Source organism: Bombina bombina, chromosome 1 (assembly GCF_027579735.1).
Source record: "Bombina bombina isolate aBomBom1 chromosome 1, aBomBom1.pri, whole genome shotgun sequence".
Classification (NCBI taxonomy): domain Eukaryota; kingdom Metazoa; phylum Chordata; class Amphibia; order Anura; family Bombinatoridae; genus Bombina; species Bombina bombina.
Genome location: NC_069499.1, coordinates 445,370,892 through 445,394,601, shown reverse-complemented (window position 1 = coordinate 445,394,601; position 23,710 = coordinate 445,370,892). Strand labels below are relative to the sequence as shown.

Here is a 23,710-nt window from a genome sequence, read left to right as displayed (position 1 = left end):
AGACAATATCCTAGGAATCCTAACCTTACTCCAAGAGTAACCTTTGGATTCACACCAGTATAGGTATTTACGCCATATTTTATGGTAAATCTTTCTGGTAACAGGCTTCCTAGCCTGTATTAAGGTGTCAATAACTGACTCAGAAAACCCACGTTTTGATAAAATCAAACGTTCAATTTCCAAGCAGTCAGCTTCAGAGAAGTTAGATTTTGATGTTTGAAAGGACCCTGTATCAGAAGGTCCTGTGTCAGAGGTAGAGACCAAGGTGGACAGGATGACATGTCCACCAGGTCTGCATACCAAGTCCTGCGTGGCCATGCAGGTGCTATCAGAATCACTGATGCTCTCTCTTGTTTGATTCTGGCAATCAATCGAGGAAGCATCGGGAAGGGTGGAAACACATAAGCCATCCTGAAGTCCCAAGGTGCTGTCAGGGCATCTATTAGGACTGCTCCTGGATCCCTGGATCTGGACCCGTAGCGAGGAAGCTTGGCGTTCTGTCGAGACGCCATGAGATCTATCTCTGGTTTGCCCCAACGTCGAAGTATTTGGGCAAAGACCTCCGGATGAAGTTCCCACTCCCCCGGATGAAAAGTCTGACGACTTAAGAAATCCGCCTCCCAGTTTTCCACTCCCGGGATGTGGATTGCTGACAGGTGGCAAGAGTGAGACTCTGCCCAGCGAATTATCTTTGATACTTCCATCATTGCTAGGGAGCTTCTTGTCCCTCCCTGATGGTTGATGTAAGCTACAGTCGTGATGTTGTCCGACTGAAACCTGATGAACTCCCGAGTTGTCAACTGGGGCCAGGCCAGAAGGGCATTGAGAACTGCTCTCAATTCCAGAATGTTTATTGGCAGGAGACTCTCCTCCTGACTCCATTGTCCCTGAGCCTTCAGAGAATTCCAGACGGCACCCCAACCTAGAAGGCTGGCGTCTGTTGTTACAATTGTCCAGTCTGGTCTGCTGAATGGCATCCCCCTGGACAGATGTGGCCGAGAAAGCCACCATAGAAGAGAATTTCTGGTCTCTTGATCCAGATTCAGAGAAGGGGACAAGTCTGAGTAATCCCCATTCCACTGACTCAGCATGCACAATTGCAGTGGTCTGAGGTGTAAGCGGGCAAATGGCACTATGTCCATTGCCGCTACCATTAAGCCGATTACCTCCATGCATTGAGCCACCGATGGGTGTTGAATGGAATGAAGGGTGCGGCAAGCACTTTGAAGTCTTATTAACCTGTCTTCTGTCAGGTAAATCTTCATTTCTACAGAATCTATAAGAGTCCCCAGGAAGGGAACTCTTGTGAGTGGAACGAGTGAACTTTTCTTTTCGTTCACCTTCCATCCATGTGACCTTAGAAATGCCAGTACTAACTCTGTATGAGACTTGGCAGTTTGAAAGCTTGAAGCTTGTATCAGAATGTCGTCTAGGTAGGGAGCTACCGAAATTCCCCGCGGTCTTAGTACCGCCAGAAGAGCACCTAGAACCTTTGTGAAGATTCTTGGAGCTGTAGCCAATCCGAATGGAAGAGCTACAAACTGGTAATGCCTGTCTAGAAAGGCAAATCTTAGATACCGGTAATGATCTTTGTGAATCGGTATGTGAAGGTAAGCATCCTTTAAGTCCACTGTGGTCATGTACTGACCCTCTTGGATCATAGGTAAAATTGTCCGGATAGTCTCCATTTTGAATGATGGAACTCTTAGGAATTTGTTTAGGATCTTTAAATCCAGGATTGGTCTGAAAGTTCCTTCTTTTTTGGGAACCACAAACAGATTTGAGTAAAACCCTTTTCCCTGTTCCAACCGTGGAACTGGATGGATTACTCCCATTAACAATAGTTCTTGTATACAGCGCAGAAACGCTTCTTTCTTTGTTTGGTCTGTCGACAACCTTGACAGATGAAATCTCTCTCTTGGAGGAGAGTGTTTGAAGTCCAGAAGGTATCCCTGAGATATTATCTCTAGCGCCCAGGGATCCTGGACATCTCTTACCCAAGCCTGGGCGAAGAGAGAAAGTCTGTCCCCCACTAGATCCGATCCCGGATCGGGGGCCCTCAATTCATGCTGTTTTAGTGGCAACAGCAGGTTTCCTGGCCTGCTTGCCCTTGTTCCAGGACTGGTTAGGTCTCCAGCCTTGTCTGTAGCGAGCACCAGATCCTTCTTGTTTTGGAGTAGTGGAGGTTGATGCTGCTCCTGCTTTGAAATTCCGAAAGGAACGAAAATTAGACTGTCTAACCTTAGGTTTAGCTTTGTCTTGAGGTAGGGCGTGGCCCTTACCTCCTGTAATGTCAGCGATAATTTCTTTCAAACCAGGCCCAAATAAGGTCTGTCCCTTGAAAGGTATATTAAGTAATTTAGACTTAGAAGTTACATCAGCTGACCAGGATTTTAGCCACAGTGCTCTGCGCGCCTGAATGGCGAATCCGGAATTCTTAGCCGTAAGTTTAATTAAATGTACTACGGCTTCCGAAATGAAAGAATTAGATAGCTTAAGTACTCTAAGCCTGTCTGAAATGTCGTCCAGCGTAGCTGAACTAAGATTCTCTTCTAGAGACTCAATCCAGAATGCCGCTGCAGCCGTGATCGGCGCAATGCATGCAAGGGGTTGCAATATAAAACCTTGTTGAACAAACATTTTCTTAAGGTAACCCTCTAATTTTTTATCCATTGGATCTGAAAAGGCACAGCTATCCTCCACCGGGATAGTGGTACGCTTAGCTAAAGTAGAAACTGCTCCCTCCACCTTAGGGACCGTTTGCCATAAGTCCCGCGTGGTGGCGTCTATCGGAAACATCTTTCTAAATATCGGAGGGGGTGAGAACGGCACACCGGGTCTATCCCACTCCTTAGTAATAATTTCAGTTAGTCTCTTAGGTATAGGAAAAACGTCAGTACTTGTTGGTACAGCAAAATATTTATCCAATCTACACATTTTCTCTGGTATTGCAACTGTGTTACAATCATTCAGGGCCGCTAACACCTCCCCTAGTAAAACACGGAGGTTTTCCAGCTTAAATTTAAAATTTGAAATATCTGAATCCAATCTGTTTGGATCAGAACCGTCAGCTGCAGAATGAAGCTCTCCGTCCTCATGTTCTGCAAGTTGTGACGCAGTATCTGACATGGCTCTAACATTATCAGCGCACTCTGTTCTCACCCCAGAGTGATCTCGCTTGCCCCTTAGTTCTGGTAATTTAGCCAAAACCTCAGTCATAACAGTAGCCATATCTTGTAATGTTATTTGTAATGGCCGCCCAGATGTACTTGGCGTCGCCATATCGCGCACGTCCCGGGCGGGAGATGCAGGTACTGTCACGTGAGGCGAGTTAGTCGGCATAACTCTCCCCTCGTTGTTTGGTGAAATTTGTTCAATTTGTACAGATTGACTTTTACTTAATGTAGCATCAATACAGTTAGTACATAAATTTCTATTGGGCTCCACCTTGGCTTTAGTACAAATAGTACAGGTCTCATCTTCTGAATCAGACATGTTTAACAAACTAGCAAATAAACTTGCAACTTGGAAATACTATACAATAAAATTACAATGAAAAAAACGAACTGTGCTTGAAAAGCACTGAGTAAATATAACAGATGAAATCAATCAGCTTTGTAAAACCAAATGTAACTTAGCAAAGGATTGTATCCAGTAGCAAGAAATAACTAACCCTGAGGCATAAAAAAGTTAAAAATAAACGTTTTTTATCACAGTCAACTACAATCTTACAGCTCTGTTAGATTACTTCCCTCAAATTAGATTTGAAGCTCCCTGGGTTCTGTAGAGATAAACCGGAACATGCAGGAAAAACAATGAGCTTTGACTGAAATTTTTGATGCGTAGCAAAAAGCGCCAAAAAGGTCCCACCCCCTCACACACAACAGTGAGAGAAATTAAGCAACTGTCATAATTAGATCCAGCAACTGCCAAGTGGAAAAATAGTGCCCAAACATTTTATTCACCCAGTACCTCAGAAAATGAAAACGATTTTACATTCCAGCAAAAACGTTTAACATAATTAAGAGTTATTAAAAAGCCTATTAGGCTAAAATCTTACATACACAGTGTAAATTATACATACATGATATAATGTCGGTATGGCAGTATTTTCTCAGCAATTCCATTGTTAGAAATAAAAACTGCTACATACCTCTTTGCAGAATAAACTGCCCGCTGCCCCCTGATCTGAAGTTTACCTCTCCTCAGATGGCCGAGAACAGCAATATGATCTTAACAACTCCGGCTAAAATCATAGTAAAAAACTCTGGTAGATTCTTCTTCAAACTCTACCAGAGAAGGAATAACACGCTCCGGTGCTATTAAAAAATAACAAACTTTTGATTGAAGAAATAAAACTAAATAAAATCACCATAGTCCTCTCACACATCCTATCTAGTCGTTGGGTGCAAGAGAATGACTGGGGGTGACGTAGAGGGGAGGGGCTATATGCAACTCTGCTGGGTGAATCCTCTTGCACTTCCTGTTGGGGAGGAGTAATATCCCAGAAGTAATGATGACCCGTGGACTGATCACACTTAACAGAAGAAATAAAAACCCAAGATAATAAGCAGAAATTTAGCACAGGCAAAGTAAAACATACCGTGCATAGCTCACAAGAAAGTTTTTTTTTTAAAAGTGCCCAAAAGTGCTATAACTGGTATAAGGTTTATGGTGAATAAATATATATCCCCAGACTATGAAGCATGTAAACATGTTCATTCTAATAACCGGTGGGATATAAAGGTGCAGGTACTTACCTCTTAGCACCTCTGTCCACTGTGTTTACCTCAGCTGCAGCAACTTGCTTCCAGTAGACAAGCCTAAGCAGTGTGAGCATGATACCAAGGATGTAAATCAGCAACAGCGACAAGTCTGTGGAACTACAAGGAGCAGCTTACTATAGACCAGGGGATTAGTAGACAAGTCTACATTTCACCTAGGAGGCCTGAAACATTTCTCACTGAGAAAAGACCTTCCACTGCCTGGCTGAAAACTCCTTGTCTGCCCCTATAAACTACCGGTTACTGCAAGGAGTATTCAGGCCTCAGAGCAGTTAGAAGATCCCCTTTCACCTTAATCCTCATCAAAGAGGCAAACAAAAAAAGAAAAGCTGAGTATCATGAAAATTCGTTTTTTAAAAAAAGATCTGAAGTGTTGGGGTTTTCTTTTGCCTCCTCTTGTGGTCAGGAGGGGAATATTTGCACGCTTGATGACTCATGGACTCTCACCATTTGATGAAAGAAATTAAACTTTTATAGTGCAGACAGAATATACAATGTAAGATATGTTTCAATTTACTTTTATTATCAAATGTACTTTGTGCTTTTTGCATCTTTTGTTGAAAGGCATACCTAGATTGCATTAGGAGCAGCAGTGCATTATTAGGAGCTAGCTGGTGATTAGTGCATGCAGATATGCCTCTTGTCATTGGCTCATAAGTTGTGTTCAGCTTTGGATTGACAATGTCAATATGAACAAATTTTAATTTACCTGGCAGCTGGGTAAATCCACTCCAAAAAGGTGGTGTTGAAGAAGACTTGTAATCCTGAGAAAGGGTAAGCAAAACTGCTGCAAGTAATGCTCAATAGACTGTGAAGACCACATTGTAGAGCGCATCTAAATAAGAAAACAAACATAGGAATGGCGTAAAAAAGGAATCTAGAGTAAACCGCATGTAAAGGTATCATTGGCTTAATGTACAAAACATTTAAAATATCTCTTAAAAAAAATTCACATCCCTCAATCTTACCATGGTTGCATCTTCTGTCTCTATATCTTCGTAAATCTTTCCTTTAGATAACTCACTAATAACACAACTGAGCAGAGCTTCCCAAGACTTCCCTGAATTGTTCGAACTCTGCCAAAACAAGAACCAAAAAAAAAATCTATATTTGTAAATTATTACTGTTTGTCACTCTAAATTTCTTAAGAAATGGAAAAATAAGAAAGATTTATAGCAAGATTACAATTATACTTTTAAAAACATAATTTATGTAAGAACTTACCTGATAAATTCATTTCTTTCATATTAGCAAGAGTCCATGAGCTAGTGACGTATGGGATATACATTCCTACCAGGAGGGGCAAAGTTTCCCAAACCTCAAAATGCCTATAAATACACCCCTCACCACACCCACAAATCAGTTTAACGAATAGCCAAGAAGTGGGGTGATAAGAAAAAAGTGCGAAAGCATAAAAAATAAGGAATTGGAATAATTGTGCTTTATACAAAAAAATCATAACCACCACAAAAAAGGGTGGGCCTCATGGACTCTTGCTAATATGAAAGAAATGAATTTATCAGGTAAGTTCTTACATAAATTATGTTTTCTTTCATGTAATTAGCAAGAGTCCATGAGCTAGTGACGTATGGGATAATGACTACCCAAGATGTGGATCTTTCCACGCAAGAGTCACTAGAGAGGGAGGGATAAAATAAAGACAGCCAATTCCTGCTGAAAATAATCCACACCCAAAATAAAGTTTAAATGAAAACATAAGCAGAAGATTCAAACGGAAACAGCTGCCTGAAGTACTTTTCTACCAAAAACTGCTTCAGAAGAAGAAAACACATCAAAATGGTAGAATTTAGTAAAAGTATGCAAAGAAGACCAAGTTGCTGCTTTGCAAATCTGATCAACCGAAGCTTCATTCCTAAACGCCCAAGAAGTAGAAACTGACCTAGTCGAATGAGCTGTAATCCTCTGAGGCGGAGTTTTACCCGACTCAACATAGGCATGACGAATTAAAGATTTCAACCAAGATGCCAAAGAAATGGCAGAAGCTTTCTGGCCTTTTCTAGAACCGGAAAAGATGACAAATAGACTAGAAGTCTTTCGGAAATTCTTAGTAGCTTCAACATAATATTTCAAAGCTCTAACAACATCCAAAGAATGCAATGATTTCTCCTTAGAATTCTTAGGATTAGGGCATAATGAAGGAACTACAATTTCTCTACTAATGTTGTTGGAATTCACAACCTTAGGTAAAAATTCAAAAGAAGTTCGCAACACTGCCTTATCCTGATGAAAAATCAGAAAAGGAGACTCACAAGAAAGAGCAGACAATTCAGAGACTCTTCTGGCAGAAGAGATGGCCAAAAGGAACAAAACTTTCCAAGAAAACATAATTTATGTAAGAACTTACCTGATCATTCATTTCTTTCATATTAGCAAGAGTCCATGAGCTAGTGACGTATGGGATATACATTCCTACCAGGAGGGGCAAAGTTTCCCAAACCTTAAAATGCCTATAAATACACCCCTCAACACACCCACAATTCAGTTTAACGAATAGCCAAGAAGTGGGGTGATAAGAAAAAAGTGCGAAAGCATATAAAATAAGGAATTGGAATAATTGTGCTTTATACAAAAAAATCATAACCACCACAAAAAAAGGGCGGGCCTCATGGACTCTTGCTAATATGAAAGAAATGAATTTATCAGGTAAGTTCTTACATAAATTATGTTTTCTTTCATGTAATTAGCAAGAGTCCATGAGCTAGTGACGTATGGGATAATGACTACCCAAGATGTGGATCTTTCCACACAAGAGTCACTAGAGAGGGAGGGATAAAATAAAGACAGCCAATTCCTGCTGAAAATAATCCACACCCAAAATAAAGTTTAATGAAAAACATAAGCAGAAGATTCAAACTGAAACCACTGCCTGAAGTACTTTTCTACCAAAAACTGCTTCAGAAGAAGAAAACACATCAAAATGGTAGAATTTAGAAAAAGTATGCAAAGAGGACCAAGTTGCTGCTTTGCAAATCTGATCAATCGAAGCTTCATTCCTAAACGCCCAGGTAGTAGAAACTGACCTAGTAGAATGAACTGTAATCCTTCGAGGCGGAATTTTACCCGACTCGACATAGGCATGATGAAATAAAGATTTCAACCAAGATGCCAAAGAAATGGCAGAAGCTTTCTGGCCTTTTCTAGAACCGGAAAAGATGACAAATAGACTAGAAGTCTTTCGGAAAGACTTAGTAGCTTAAACATAATAATACAAAGCTCTAACAGCATCCAAAGAATGCAATGATTTCTCCTTAGAATTCATAGGATTAGGACATAATGAAGGAACCACAATTTCAAAAGAAGTTTGCAGCACCGCCTTATCCTGATGAAAAAATCAGAAAAGGAGACTCACAAGAAAGAGCAGATAATTCAGAGACTCTTCTGGCAGAAGAGATGACCAAAAGAAACAAAACTTTCCAAGAAAGTAATATAACGACCAAAGAATGCATGGGTTCAAAAGGAGGAGCTTGAAAAGCCCCCAGAACCAAATTCAAACTCCAAGGAGGAGAAATTGACTTAATGACAGGTTTTATATGAACCAAAGCTTATACAAAACAATGAAATATCAGGAAGATTAGCAATCCTTCTGTGAAAAAAGAACAGAAAGAGCAGAGATTTGTCCTTTCAAGGAACTTGCGGACAAACCTTTATCTAAACCATCCTGAAGAAACTGAAAAATTCTCGGTATTCAAAAAGAATGCCAAGAAAAAATGATGAGAAAGACACTAAGAAATATAAGTCTTCCAGACTCTATAATATATCTCTCTAGATACAGATTTACGAGCCTGTCACATAGTATTAATCACAGAGTCAGAGAAACCTTCTTTGACCAAGAATCAAGCGTTCAAACTCCATACCTTAAAATTTAAGGATTTGAGATCCTGATGGAAAAAAGGACCTTGCGACAGAAAGTCTGGTCTTAACGGAAGAGTCCACAGCTGGCAAGAGGCCATCCGGACAAGATCTGCATACCAAAACCTGTGAGACCATGCTGGAGCTACCAGCAGGACAAACGAGCATTCCTTTAGAATCTTGGAGAATACTCTTGGAAGAAGAACTAGAGGTGGAAAGATATAGGCAGGATGATACTTCCAAGGAAGTGATAATGTATCCACTGCTTCCGCCCGAGGATCCCGGGATCTGGACAGATACCAGGGAAGTTTCTTGTTTAGATGAGAAGCCATCAGATCTATTTCTGGGAGTTCCCACATTTGAACAATCTGAAGCAATACCTCTGGGTGAAGAGACCATTCGCCCGGATGCAACATTTGGCGACTGAGATAATCCGCTTCCCAATTGTCTATACCTGGGATATGAACCGCAGAGATTAGACAGGAGCTGGATTCCGCCCAAACCAAAATTCGAGATACTTCTTTCATAGCCAGAGGACTGTGAGTCCCTCCTTGATGATTGATGTATGCCACAGCTGTGACATTGTCTATCTGAAAACAAATGAACAACTCTCTCTTCAGAAGAGGCCAAGACTGAAGAGCTCTGAAAATTGCACAGTGTTCAAAATATTGATCGGTAATCTCACCTCCTGAGATTCCCAAACCCCTTGTGCCGTCAGAGACCCCCACACAGCTCCCCAACCTGTAAGACTTGCATCTGTTGAGATTATAGTCCAGGTCGGACGAACAAAGAAGCCCCCTGAACTAAACGATGGTGAACTGTCCACCATGTCATAGAGTGTCGTATAATCGGTTTAAAGATATTAATTGAAATATCTTTGTGTAATCCCTGCACCACTGGTTCAGCATACAGAGCTGAAGAGGTCGCATGTGAAAACGAGCAAAGGAGATCGCATCCGATGCGGCAGTCCTAAGACCTAAAATTTCCATGCATAAGGCTACCAAAGGGAATGATTGTGACTGAAGGTTTTGACAAGCTGATATCAATGTTAAATTTCTCTTATCTGACAAGGACAGAGTCATAGACACTGAATCTATCTGGAAACCTAAAAAGGTTACCCTTGTCTGAGGAAACAATGAACTGAATGGTAAATTGATCCTCCAACCATGATCTTGAAGAAACAACACAAGTCGATTCGTATGAGATTCTGCGAAAATGTGAAGACTGAGCAAGTACCAAGATATTGTCCAAATAAGGAAATACCAAAACCCTGTTCTCTGATTACAGACAGAAGGGCACCGAGAACCTTTGAAAAAAATTCTTGGAGCTGACGCTAGGCCAAACGGTAGAGCCACAAAACTGGTAATGCTTGTCTAAAAAGAGAATCTCAGAAACTAAAAGTGATCTGGATGAATCGGAATATGCAGATATACATCCTGTAAATCTATTGTAGACATATAATGCCCTTGCTAAACAAAAGGCAGGATAGTCCTACAGTTACCATCTTGAATGTTGGTATCCTTACATAACGATTCAATATAGATAGATCCGGAACTGGTCTGAAGGAATTGACCTTCTTTGGTACAATGAAGAGATAGAATAAAACCCCAGCCCCTGTTCTAGAACTGGAACTGGCATAATTACTCCAGCCAACTCTAGATCTGAAACACATTTCAGAAATGCTGAGCCTTTGCTGTGTTTACTGGGACACGGGAAAGAAAAAAATCTCTTTGCAGGAGGCCTTAACTTGAAGCCAATTCTGTACCTTTCTGAAACAATGTTCTGAAACCAGAGATTGTGAACGGAATTGATCCAGATTTCCTTGAAGAAAACAAACTGCCCCATACCAGCTGAGCTGGAATGAGGGCCGCACCTTCATGGGTATTTAGGAGCTGGCTATAGGTTTCTATAAGGCTTGGATATATTCCAAACTGGAAAAGGATTCCAAACTGATACCGCTCCTGGGATGAAGGACCAGGCTTTTGTTCCTTGTTGTGAGGAAAGGAACGAAAATGATTATTAGACCTAAATTTACCTTAGATTTTTTATCCTTTGGTAAAAAAGTTCCCTTCCCTCCAGTAACAGTTGAGATAATAGAATCCAACTGAAAATCGAATAATTTATTACCCTGGAAAGAAAGGAAAGCAAAGTTGACTTAGAAGACATATCAGCATTCCAAGTTTTAAGCCATAAAGCTTTTCTAGCTAAAATAGCTAGAGACATATACCTGACATCAACTCTAATGATATCAAAAGATGGTATCACAAATAAATTTATTAGCATGTTATAGAATAATAATAATGCTATAAAATTATGATCTGTTACTTGTTGCGCTAAAGCTTCTAACCAAAAAGTTGAAGCTGCAGCAACATCCGCTAAAAATATAGCAGGTCTAAGAAGATTACCTGAACATAAGTAAGCTTTTCTTAGAAAGGATTCAATTTTCCTATCTAAAGGATCCTTAAATGAAGTACTATCTGCCATAGGAATAGTAGTACGTTTAGCAGGAGTAGAGACAGCCCCATTAACCTTAGAGATTTTGTCCCAAAACTCTAATCTGTCAGATGGCACAGGATATAATTGCTTAAACGTTTAGAAGGAGTAAAAGAATTACCCAAATTATTCCATTCCCTGGAAATTACTTCAGAAATAGCATCAGGGAGAGAAAACACTTCTGGAATAACTACAGGAGATTTAAAAACCTTATTTAAACGTTTAGATTTAGTATCAAGAGGACCAGAATCCTCTATTTCTAATGCAATTAATACTTCTTTAAGTAAAGAACGAATAAATTCCATCTTGAACAAATACAAAGATTTATCAGCATCAACCTCTGAGACAGAAACCTCTGAACCAGAAGAACCATTATCAGTATCAGAATGATGATGTTCATTTAAAAATTCATCTGCAAAAAAGAGAAGTTTTAAAAGACTTTTATGTATACTAGAAGGAGAAATAACAGACAGCCTTCTAAATGGATTTAAAAAAATAAAATCTCTTATATTATCAGGAACACTCTGAAAATTAGATGTTGACGGAACAGCAACAGGTAATATAACAGTACTAAAGGAAATTGTATCTGCATTAATAAGTCATGACATGCAATACAAACAACAGCTGGAGAAACATACCAAAAGTTTATAGCAGATACACTTAGCTTGGTAGCTCCAGCACTGGGCAGCGATTTTCCTGAAGTATCTTCTGACTCAGTTGCAACGTGGAACATCTTGCAATATGTAAAAGAAAAAACAACATATAAAGCAAAATTGATCAAATTCCTTAAATGACAGTTTCAGGAATGGGAAAAAAATGCCAGTGAACAAGCTTCTAGCAACCAGAAGCAATAAATAATGAGACTTAAATAATGTGGAGACAAAAATGACGCCCATATTTTTTAGCGCCAAAAAAGACGCCCACATTATTTGGCGCCTAAATGCTTTTGGCGCCAAAAATGACGCCACATCCGGAACGCCGACACTTTTGACGCAAAAAAAACGTCAAAAAATGACGCAACTTCCGGCGACACGTATGACGCCGGAAACAGAAAAACATTTTTGCGCCAAAAAAGTCCGCGCCAAGAATGACGCAATAAAATGAAGCATTTTCAGCCCCCGCGAGCCTAACAGCCCACAGGGAAAAGTCAAATTTTTAAGGTAAGAAAAAATTATTGAAACAAATGCATTTATCCCAAGTATGAAACTGACTGTCTGAAAATAAGGAATGTTGAACATCCTGAGTCAAGGCAAATAAATGTTTGAATACATATATTTAGAACTTTATAAAAAAGTGCCTAACCATAGCTTAGAGTGTCACAGAAAATAAGCTTACTTACTTACCCCAGGACACTCATCTACATGTTGTAGAAAGCCAAACCAGTACTGAAACGAAAATCAGCAGAGGTAATGGTATATATATAAGAGTATATCGTCGATCTGAAAAGGGAGGTAAGAGATGAATCTCTACGACCGATAACAGAGAACCTATGAAATAGACCCCGTAGAAGGAGATCATTGCATTCAAATAGGCAATACTCTCCTCACATCCCTCTGACATTCACTGCACGCTGAGAGGAAAACCGGGCTCCAACCTGCTGCGGAGCGCATATCAACGTAGAATCTAGCACAAACTTACTTCACCACCTCCATAGGAGGCAAAGTTTGTAAAACTGAATTGTGGGTGTGGTGAGGGGTGTATTTATAGGCATTTTAAGGTTTGGGAAACTTTGCCCCTCCTGGTAGGAATGTATATCCCATACGTCACTAGCTCATGGACTCTTGCTAATTACATGAAAGAAAGTAATTTAATGTCCAATGAATGCATAGGTTCAAACGGAGGAGCTTGAAGAGCCCCCAGAACCAAATTCAAACTCCAAGGAGGAGAAATTGACTTAATGACAGGTTTTATACGAACCAAGGCTTGTACAAAACAATGAATATCAGGAAGATTAGCAATCTTTCTGTGAAAAAGAACAGAAAGAGCAGAGATTTGACCTTTCAAGGAACTTGCGGACAAACCTTTATCTAAACCATCCTGAATAAACTGTAAAATTCTCGGAATTCTAAAAGAATGCCAGGAAAAATGATGAGAAAGACACCAAGAAATATAAGTCTTCCAGACTCTATAATATATCTCTCTAGATACAGATTTACGAGCCTGTAACATAGTTATAATCACAGAGTCAGAGAAACCTCTTTGACCAAGAATCAAGCATTCAATCTCCATACCTTTAAATTTAAGGATTTGAGATCCTGATGGAAAAAAGGACCTTGCGACAGAAGGTCTGGTCTTAACGGAAGAGTCCACGGTTGGCAAGAGGCCATCCGGACAAGATCTGCATACCAAAACCTGTGAGGCCATGCTGGAGCTACCAGCAGAACAAACGAGCATTCCTTCAGAATCTTGGAGATTACTCTTGGAAGAAGAACTAGAGGCGGAAAGATATAGGCAGGATGATACTTCCAAGGAAGTGATAATGCATCCACTGCCTCCGCCTGAGGATCCGGGGATCTGGACAGATACCTGGGAAGTTTCTTGTTTATATGAGAAGCCATCAGTACTATTTCTGGAAGTTCCCACATTTGAACAATCTGAAGAAATACCTCTGGGTGAAGAGACCATTCGCCCGGATGCAACGTTTGGCGACTGAGATAATCCGCTTCCCAATTGTCTATTCCTGGAATATGAACCGCAGAGATTAGACAGGAGCTGGATTCCGCCCAAACCAGAATTCGAGATACTTCTTTCATAGCCAGAGGACTGTGAGTCCCTCCTTGATGATTGATGTATGCCACAGTTGTGACATTGTCTGTCTGAAAACAAATGAACGATTCTCTCTTCAGAAGAGGCCAAGACTGAAGAGCTCTGAAAATTGCACGGAGTTCCAAAATATTGATCGGTAATCTCACCTCCTGAGATTCCCAAACCCCTTGTGCTGTCAGAGACCCCCACACAGCTCCCCAACCTGTAAGACTTGCATCTGTTGAAATTACAGTCCAGGTCGGAAGAACAAAAGAAGCCCCCTGAACTAAACGATGGTGATCTGTCCACCACGTCAGAGAGTGTCGTACAATCGGTTTTAAAGATATTAATTGAGATATCTTTGTGTAATCCCTGCACCATTGGTTCAGCATACAGAGCTGAAGAGGTCGCATGTGAAAACGAGCAAAGGGGATCGCGTCCGATGCAGCAGTCATAAGACCTAGAATTTCCATGCATAAGGCTACCGAAGGGAATGATTGTGACTGAAGGTTTCGACAAGCTGAAATCAATTTTAGACGTCTCTTGTCTGTCAAAGACAGAGTCATGGACACTGAATCTATCTGGAAACCCAAAAAGGTTACCCTTGTCTGAGGAATCAATGAACTTTTTAGTGAATTGATCCTCCAACCATGATTTTGAAGAAACAACAAAAGTCGATTCGTATGAAAGTCCAAATAAGGAAATACCACAATACCCTGTTCTCTGATTACAGATAGAAGGGCACCGAGAACCTTTGTAAAAATTCTTGGAGCTGTTGCTAGGCCAAACGGCAGAGCCACAAACTGGTAATGCTTGTCTAGGAAAGAGAATCTCAGAAACTGATAGTGAGCTGGATGCATCGGAATATGCAGATATGCATCCTGTAAATCTATTGTAGACATATAATGCCCTTGCTGAACAAAAGGCAGGTTAGTCCTTACAGTTACCATTTTGAATGTTGGTATCCTTACATAACGATTCAATATTTTTAGATCCAGAACTGGTCTGAAGGAATTCTCCTTCTTTGGTACAATGAAGAGATTCGAATAAAACCCCAGCCCCTGTTCCAGAACTGGAACTGGCATAATTACTCCAGCCAACTCTAGATCTGAAACACATTTCAGAAATGCTTGAGCTTTCGCTGGGTTTACTGGGACATGGGAAAGAAAGAATCTCTTTGCAGGAGGTCTTATCTTGAAACCAATTCTGTACCCTTCTGAAATAATGTTCTGAATCCAAAGATTGTGAACAGAATTGATGCAAATTTCTTTGAAAAAACGTAATCTGCCCCCTACCAGCTGAGCTGGAATGAGGGCCGCACCTTCATGTGGACTTAGAAGCTGGCTTTGCTTTTCTAGAAGGCTTGGATTTATTCCAGACTGGAGATGGTTTCCAAACTGAAACTGCTCCTGAGGATGAAGGATCAGGCTTTTGTTCTTTGTTGAAACAAAAGGAACGAAAACGATTATTAGCCCTGTTTTTACCCTTAGATTTTTTATCCTGTGGTAAAAAAGTTCCTTTCCCACCAGTAACAGTTGAGATAATAGAATCCAACTGAGAACCAAATAATTTATTACCCTGGAAAGAAAGGGAAAGTAGAGTCGATTTAGAAGACATATCAGCATTCCAAGTTTTAAGCCATAAAGCTCTTCTAGCTAAAATAGCTAGAGACATAAACCTGACATCAACTCTGATAATATCAAAAATGGCATCACAGATAAAATTATTAGCATGTTGAAGAAGAATAATAATGTTATGAGAATCATGATCTGTTACTTGTTGCGCTAAAGTTTCCAACCAAAAAGTTGAAGATGCAGCAACATCCGCCAAAGATATAGCAGGTCTAAGAAGATTACCTGAACACAAATAAGCTTTTCTTAGAAAGGATTCAATTTTCCTATCTAAAGGATCCTTAAAGGAAGTAACATCTGCCGTAGGAATAGTAGTACGTTTAGCAAGGGTAGAGATAGCCCCATCAACTTTAGGGATTTTGTCCCAAAACTCTAATCTATCAGACGGCACAGGATATAATTGCTTAAAACGTTTAGAAGGAGTAAATGAATTACCCAATTTATTCCATTCCCTGGAAATTACTTCAGAAATAGCACCAGGAACAGGAAAAACTTCTGGAATAACTACAGGAGATTTAAAGACCTTGTCTAAACGTTTAGATTTAGTATCAAGAGGACCAGAATCCTCAATTTCTAATGCAATTAGGACTTCTTTAAGTAAAGAACGAATAAATTCCATTTTAAATAAATATGAAGATTTATCAGCATCAACCTCTGAAACAGAATCCTCTGAACCAGAAGAATCATTAGAATCAGAATGATGATGTTCATTTAAAAATTCATCTGGATAAAGAGAAGTTTTAAAAGACTTTTTATGTTTACTAGAAGGAGGAATAACAGACATAGCCTTCTTAATAGATTCAGAAACAAAATCTCTTATGTTATTAGGAACACTCTGAACATTAGATGTTGATGGAACTGCAACAGGTAATGGTATTTTACTAAAGGAAATATTTTCTGCATTAACAAGTTTGTCATGACATTTAATACAAACAACAGCTGGAGGAACAGCTACCAAAAGTTTACAGCAGATACCCTTAGCTTTGGTAGTTCCAGCACCAGGCAGCGATTTTCCTGAAGTATCTTCTGGCTCAGATGCAACATGAGACATCTTGCAATATGTAAGAGAAAAAACAACATATAAAGCAAAATTGATCAAATTCCTTAAATGACAGTTTCAGGAATGGGAAAAAATGCCAAAGAACAAGCTTCTAGCAACCAGAAGCAATGAAAAATGAGACTTAAATAATGTGGAGACAAAAGCGACGCCCATATTTTTTTAGCGCCAAATAAGACGCCCACATTATTTGGCGCCTAAATGCTTTTGGCGCCAAAAATGACGCCACATCCGGAACGCCGACATTTTTGGCGCAAAAGAACGTCAAAAAATGACGCAACTTCTGGCGACACGTATGACGCCGGAAACAGAAAAGATTTTTTGCGCCAAAAAAATCTGCGCCAAGAATGACGCAATAAAATGAAGCATTTTCAGCCCCTGCGAGCCTAACAGCCCACAGGGAAAAAGTCAAATTTTTTAAGGTAAGAAAAAAATGATTGATTCAAATGCATCATCCCAAATATGAAACGGACTGTCTGAAAATAAAGAATGTTGAACATCCTGAGTCAAGGAAAAACATAATTTATGTAAGAACTTACCTGATAAATTCATTTCTTTCATATTAGCAAGAGTCCATGAGCTAGTGACGTATGGGATATACATTCCTACCAGGAGGGGCAAAGTTTCCCAAACCTTAAAATGCCTATAAATACACCCCTCACCACACCCACAATTCAGTTTAACGAATAGCCAAGAAGTGGGGTGATAAGAAAAAAGTGCGAAAGCATATAAAATAAGGAATTGGAATAATTGTGCTTTATACAAAAAAATCATAACCACCACAAAAAAAAAAAAAAAAAAAAAAAAAAAAAAGGGCGGGCCTCATGGACTCTTGCTAATATGAAAGAAATGAATTTATCAGGTAAGTTCTTACATAAATTATGTTTTCTTTCATGTAATTAGCAAGAGTCCATGAGCTAGTGACGTATGGGATAATGACTACCCAAGATGTGGATCTTTCCACACAAGAGTCACTAGAGAGGGAGGGATAAAATAAAGACAGCCAATTCCTGCTGAAAATAATCCACACCCAAAATAAAGTTTAATGAAAAAACATAAGCAGAAGATTCAAACTGAAAACGCTGCCTGAAGTACTTTTCTACCAAAAACTGCTTCAGAAGAAGAAAATACAACAAAATGGTAGAATTTGGTAAAAGTATGCAAAGAGGACCAAGTTGCCGCTTTGCAAATCTGATCAACCGAAGCTTCATTCCTAAACGCCCAGGAAGTAGAAACTGACCTAGTAGAATGAGCTGTAATCCTATGAGGCGGAGTCTTACCCGACTCAACATAGGCAAGATGAATTAAAGATTTCAACCAAGATGCCAAAGAAATGGCAGAAGTTTTCTGGCCTTTCTAAAACCGGAAAAGATAACAAATCAACTTGAAGTCTTTCGGAAAGACTTAGTAGCTTCAACATAATATTTCAAAGCTCTAATAACATCCAAAGAATGCAACGATTTCTCCTTAGAATTCTTAGGATTAAGACATAATGAAGGAACCACAATGTCTCTACTAATGTTGTTGGAATTCACAACTTAGGTAAAAATTCAAAAGAAGTTCGCAACACCGCCTTATCCTGATGAAAAATCAGAAAAGGAGACTCACAAGAAAGAGCAGATAATTCAGAAACTCTTCTGGCAGAAGAGATGGCCAAAAGGAACAAAACTTTCCAAGAAAGTAATTTAATATCCAATGAATGCATAGGTTCAAATGGAGGAGCTTGAAGAGCCCCCAGAACCAAATTCAAACTCCAAGGAGGAGAAATTGACTTAATGACAGGCTTTATACGAACCAAAGCTTGTACAAAACAATGAATATCAGGAAGAATAGCAATCTGTCTGTGAAAAAGAACAGAAAGAGCAGAGATTTGACCTTTCAAGGAACTTGCGGACAAACCCTTATCTAAACCATCCTGAAGAAACTGTAATATTCTCGGTATTCTAAAAGAATGCCAAGAAAAATGATGAGAAAGACACCAAGAAATATAAGTCTTCCAGACTCTATAATATATCTCTCTGGATACAGATTTACGAGCCTGTAACATAGTATTAATCACAGAGTCAGAGAAACCTCTTTGACCAAGAATTAAGCGTTCAATCTCCATACCTTTAAATTTAAGGATTTCAGATCCTGATGGAAAAAAGGACCTTGAGACAAAAGGTCTGGTCTTAACGGAAGAGTCCACGGTTGGCAAGAGGCCATCCGGACAAGATCCGCATACCAAAACCTGTGAGGCCATGCCGGAGCTACCAGCAGAACAAACGAGCATTCCTTCAGAATCTTGGAGATTACTCTTGGAAGAAGAACTAGAGGCGGAAAGATATAGGCAGGATGATACTTCCAAGGAAGTGATAATGCATCCACTGCCTCCGCCTGAGGATCCCGGGATCTGGACAGATACCTGGGAAGTTTCTTGTTTAGATGAGAAGCCATCAGATCTATTTCTGGAAGTTCCCACATTTGAACAATCTGAAGAAATACCTCTGGGTGAAGAGACCATTCGCCCGGATGCAACGTTTGGCGACTGAGATAATCCGCTTTCCAATTGTCCATACCTGGGATATGAACCGCAGAGAATAGACAGGAGCTGGATTCCGCCCAAACCAAAATTCGAGATACTTCTTTCATAGCCAGAGGACTGTGAGTCCCTCCTTGATGATTGATGTATGCCACAGTTGTGACATTGTCTATCTGAAAACAAATGAACAACTCTCTCTTGAGAAGAGGCCAAGACTGAAGAGCTCTGAAAATTGCACGGAGTTCCAAAATATTGATCGGAAATCTCACCTCCTGAGATTCCCAAACCCCTTGTGCCGTCAGATACCCCCACACAGCTCCCCAACCTGTAAGACTTGCATCTGTTGAGATTATAGTCCAGGTCGGAAGAACAAAGAAGCCCCCTGAACTAAACGATGGTGATCTGTCCACCATGACAGAGAGTGTAAAATCGGTTTAAAGATATTAATTGAGATATCTTTGAGTAATCCCTGCACCATTGGGTCAGCATACAGAGCTGAAGAGGTCGCATGTGAAAACGAGCAAAGGAGATCGCATCTGATGCGGCAGTCCTAAGACCCAACATTTCCATGCATAAGGCTACCAAAGGGAATGATTGTGACTGAAGGTTTTGACAAGCTGATATCAATGTTAAACTTCTCTTGTCTGACAAGGACAGAGTCATAGACACTGAATTTATCTAGAAACCTAAAAAGGTTACCCTTGTCTGAGGAATCAATGAACTGAATGGTAAATTGATCCTCCAACCATGAAATTGAAGAAACAACACAAGTCGATTCGTATGAGATTCTTCGAAAATGAGAAGACTGAGCAAGTACCAAGATATCGTCCAAATAAGGAAATACCAAAACCCTATTCTCTGATTACAGAAAAAAGGGGCACCGAGAACCTTTGAAAAAAATTCTTGGAACTGAGGCTAGGCCAAACGGTAGAGCCACAAAACTGGTAATGCTTGTCTAAAAAGAGAATCTCAGACACTAAAAGTGATCTGGATGAATCGGAATATGCAGATACACATCCTGTAAATCTATTGTAGACATATAATGCCCTTGCTAAACAAAAGGCAGGATAGTCCTACAGTAACCATCTTGAATGTTGGTATCCTAACATAACGATTCAATAATGACAGATCCGGAACTGGTCTGAAGGAATTGACCTTCTTTGGTACAAATGAAGAGATAAAATAAAACCCCAGCCCCTGTTCCAGAACTGGAACTGGCATAAATACTCCAGCCAACTCTAGATCTGAAACACATTACAGAAATGCTGAGCCTTTGCTGTGTTAACTGGGACACGGGAAAGAAAAGAATCTCTTAGCAGGAGGCCTTAACTTGAAGCCAATTCTGTACCTTTCTGAAACAATGTTTCTGAAACCAGAGATTAAGAACGGAATTGATCCAAATTTCTTCGAAGAAAACGTAATCTGCCCCATACCAGCTGAGCTGGAATAAGGGCCACACCTTCATAGGTACTTAGGAGCTGGCTATAGGTTTCTATAAGGCTTGGATATATTCCAAACTGGAAATAGTTTCCAAACTGATACCGCTCCTGAGGATGAAGGATCAGGCTTTTGTTCCTTGTAAGGAAAGGAACTAAAATGATTATTTACCCTGGAAAGAAAGGGAAAGCAAAGATGACTTAGAAGACATGTCAGCATTCCAAGTTTAATCCATAAAGCTTCTCTAGCTAAAATAGCTAGAGACATATACCTGACATCAACTCTAATGATATCAAAAGATGGTATCACCAATAAAATTATTAGCATGTTATAGAATAATAATAATGCTATAAAATTATGATCTGTTACTTGTTGCTCTAAAGCTTCTAATCAAAAAGTTGAAGCTGCAGCAACATCCGCTAAAAATATAGCAGGTCTAAGAAGATTACCTGAACATAAGTAAGCTTTTCTTAGAAAGGATTCAATTTTCCTATCTAAAGGATCCTTAAATGAAGTACTATCTGCCGTAGGAATAGTAGTACATTAGCAGGAGTAGAGATAGCCCCATAACCTTAGGGATTTTTGTCTCAAAAAAACTCTAATCTGTCAGATGGCACAGGATATAATTTGCTTAAACGTCTAGAAGGAGTAAATAAATTACCCAAATTATTCCATTCCCTGGAAATTACTTCAGAAATAGCATCAGGGAGAAAAAACACTTCTGGAATAACTACAGGAGATTTAAAAACCTTATTTAAACGTTAACATTTAGAATCAAGAGGACCAGAATCCTCTATTTCTAATGCAAATAACACTTCTTTAAGTAAAGAACGAATAAATTCCATCTAGAACAAATACAAAGATTTATCAGCATCAACCTCTGAGACAGAAACCTCTGAACCAGAAGAACCATTATCAGTATCAGAATGATGATGTTCATTTAAAAATTCATCTGAAAAAAGAGAAGTTTTAAAAGACTTTTATGTATACTAGAAGGAGAAATAACAGACATAGCCTTCTTAATGGATTTAAAAAATAAAATCTCTTATGTTATCAGGAACACTCTGAAAATTAGATGTTGACGGAACAGCAACAGGTAATGTAACAGTACTAAAGGAAATTTTATCTGCATTAATAAGTTTGACATGACATGCAATACAAATAACAGCTGGAGAAACAGATACCAAAAGTTTATAGCAGATACACTTAGCTTGGTAGCTCCAGCACTGTGCAGTGACTTTCCTGAAGTAACTTCTGACTCAGTTGCAACGTGGAACATCTTGTAATATGTAAAAGAAAAAAACAACATATAAAGCAAAATTGATCAAATTCCTTAAATGACAGTTTCAGGAATGGGAAAAAATGCCAAAGAACAAGCTTCTAGCAACCAGAAGCAATAAAAAATGAGACTTAAATAATGTGGAGACAAAAGTGACGCCCATATTTTTTCGCGCCAAATAAGACGCCCACATTATTTGGCGCCTAAATGCTTTTTGGCGCCAAAAATGACGCCACATCCGGAACGCCGACATTTTTGGCGCAAAATAACGTCAAAGAATGACGCAACTTCCGGCGACACGTATGACGCCGGAAACGGAAATAGAATTTTTGCGCCAAGAATGACGCAATAAAATGAAGCATTTTCAGCCCCCGCGAGCCTAACAGCCCACAGGGAAAAAGTCAAATTTTAAGGTAAGAAAAATGTTAAATTAAAATGCATTATCCCAAATATGAAACTGACTGTCTGAAAATAAGGAAAGTTGAACATTCTGAGTCAAGGCAAATAAATGTTTGAATACATATATTTAGAACTTTATAAACAAAGTGCCCAACCATAGCTTGGAGTGTCACAGAAAAAAAGACTTACTTACCCCAGGACACTCATCTACATATAGCAGATAGCCAAACCAGTACTGAAACGAGAATCAGCAGAGGTAATGGTATATATAAGAGTATATCGTCGATCTGAAAAGGGAGGTAAGAGATGAATCTCTACGACCGATAACAGAGAACCTATGAAATAGACCCCGTAGAAGGAGATCACTGCATTCAAATAGGCAATACTCTCCTCACATCCCTCTGACATTCACTGCACGCTGAGAGGAAAACCGGGCTCCAACTTGCTGCGGAGCGCATATCAACGTAGAATCTAGCACAAACTTACTTCACCACCTCCATCGGAGGCAAAGTTTGTAAAACTGAATTGTGGGTGTGGTGAGGGGTGTATTTATAGGCATTTTAAGGTTTGGGAAACTTTGCCCCTCCTGGTAGGAATGTATATCCCATACGTCACTAGCTCATGGACTCTTGCTAATTACATGAAAGAAATAAATGTTTGAATACATATATTTAGAACTTTATAAAAAGAGCGCCCAACCATAGCTTAGAGTGTCATAGAAAATAAGACTTACTTACCCCAGGACACTCGTCTACATGTTGTAGAAAGCCAAACCAGTACTGAAACGAAAATCAGCAGAGGTAATGGTATATATATATATATAAGAGTATATTGTCGATCTGAAAAGGGAGGTAAGAGATTTATCTCTACGACCGATAACAGAGAACCTATGAAATAGACCCCGTAGAAGGAGATCATTGCATTCAAATAGGCAATACTCTCCTCACATCCCTCTGACATTCACTGCACGCTGAGAGGAAAACCGAGCTCCAACCTGTTGCGGAGCGCATATCAACGTAGAATCTAGCACAAACTTACTTCACCACCTCCATAGGAGGCAAAGTTTGTAAAACTGATTTGTGGGTGTGGTGAGGGGTGTATTTATAGGCATTTTGAGGTTTGGGAAACTTTGCCCCTCCTGGTAGGAATGTATATCCCATACGTCACTAGCTCATGGACTCTTGCTAATTACATGAAAGAAAAGCATATATCAATAAAAAACAGGACAAAAATCCTCTACCTCTATAAAAGTACTAGCTCTTAATTTTAAAGTTCTTAGTAGATGGTACCTTACTCCATCATGCCTAAAGAGTTTATTATTGCTTCCGCCTTATGTTGGAGGGGATGTCTGGAGGGGGTTCTTTGATGCATGTACGGTTGAGTTGTCTTACAATTCCTTTTTTAACTCTATTGGAAAGTTTATTAATGCCCTATTGGGTAAAAGCCAGGATCTTAATCTAGACCCAACAACAGCCCTGCTCAATCAATTACCAA

The 23,710-nt window shown here is 39.5% G+C and overlaps 1 protein-coding gene across 1 annotated transcript in view; it reads right to left on the bottom strand.

Annotated features, from left to right (window-relative positions):
* Positions 1-23,710, bottom strand: part of UBR3 (ubiquitin protein ligase E3 component n-recognin 3) — a 1,090,259-nt gene that overhangs the window by 115,356 nt on the left and 951,193 nt on the right. The window contains 2 exon segments of the mRNA XM_053698420.1: positions 5,494-5,619; positions 5,753-5,860. Coding sequence (XP_053554395.1) covers positions 5,494-5,619; positions 5,753-5,860 — 234 coding nt within the window.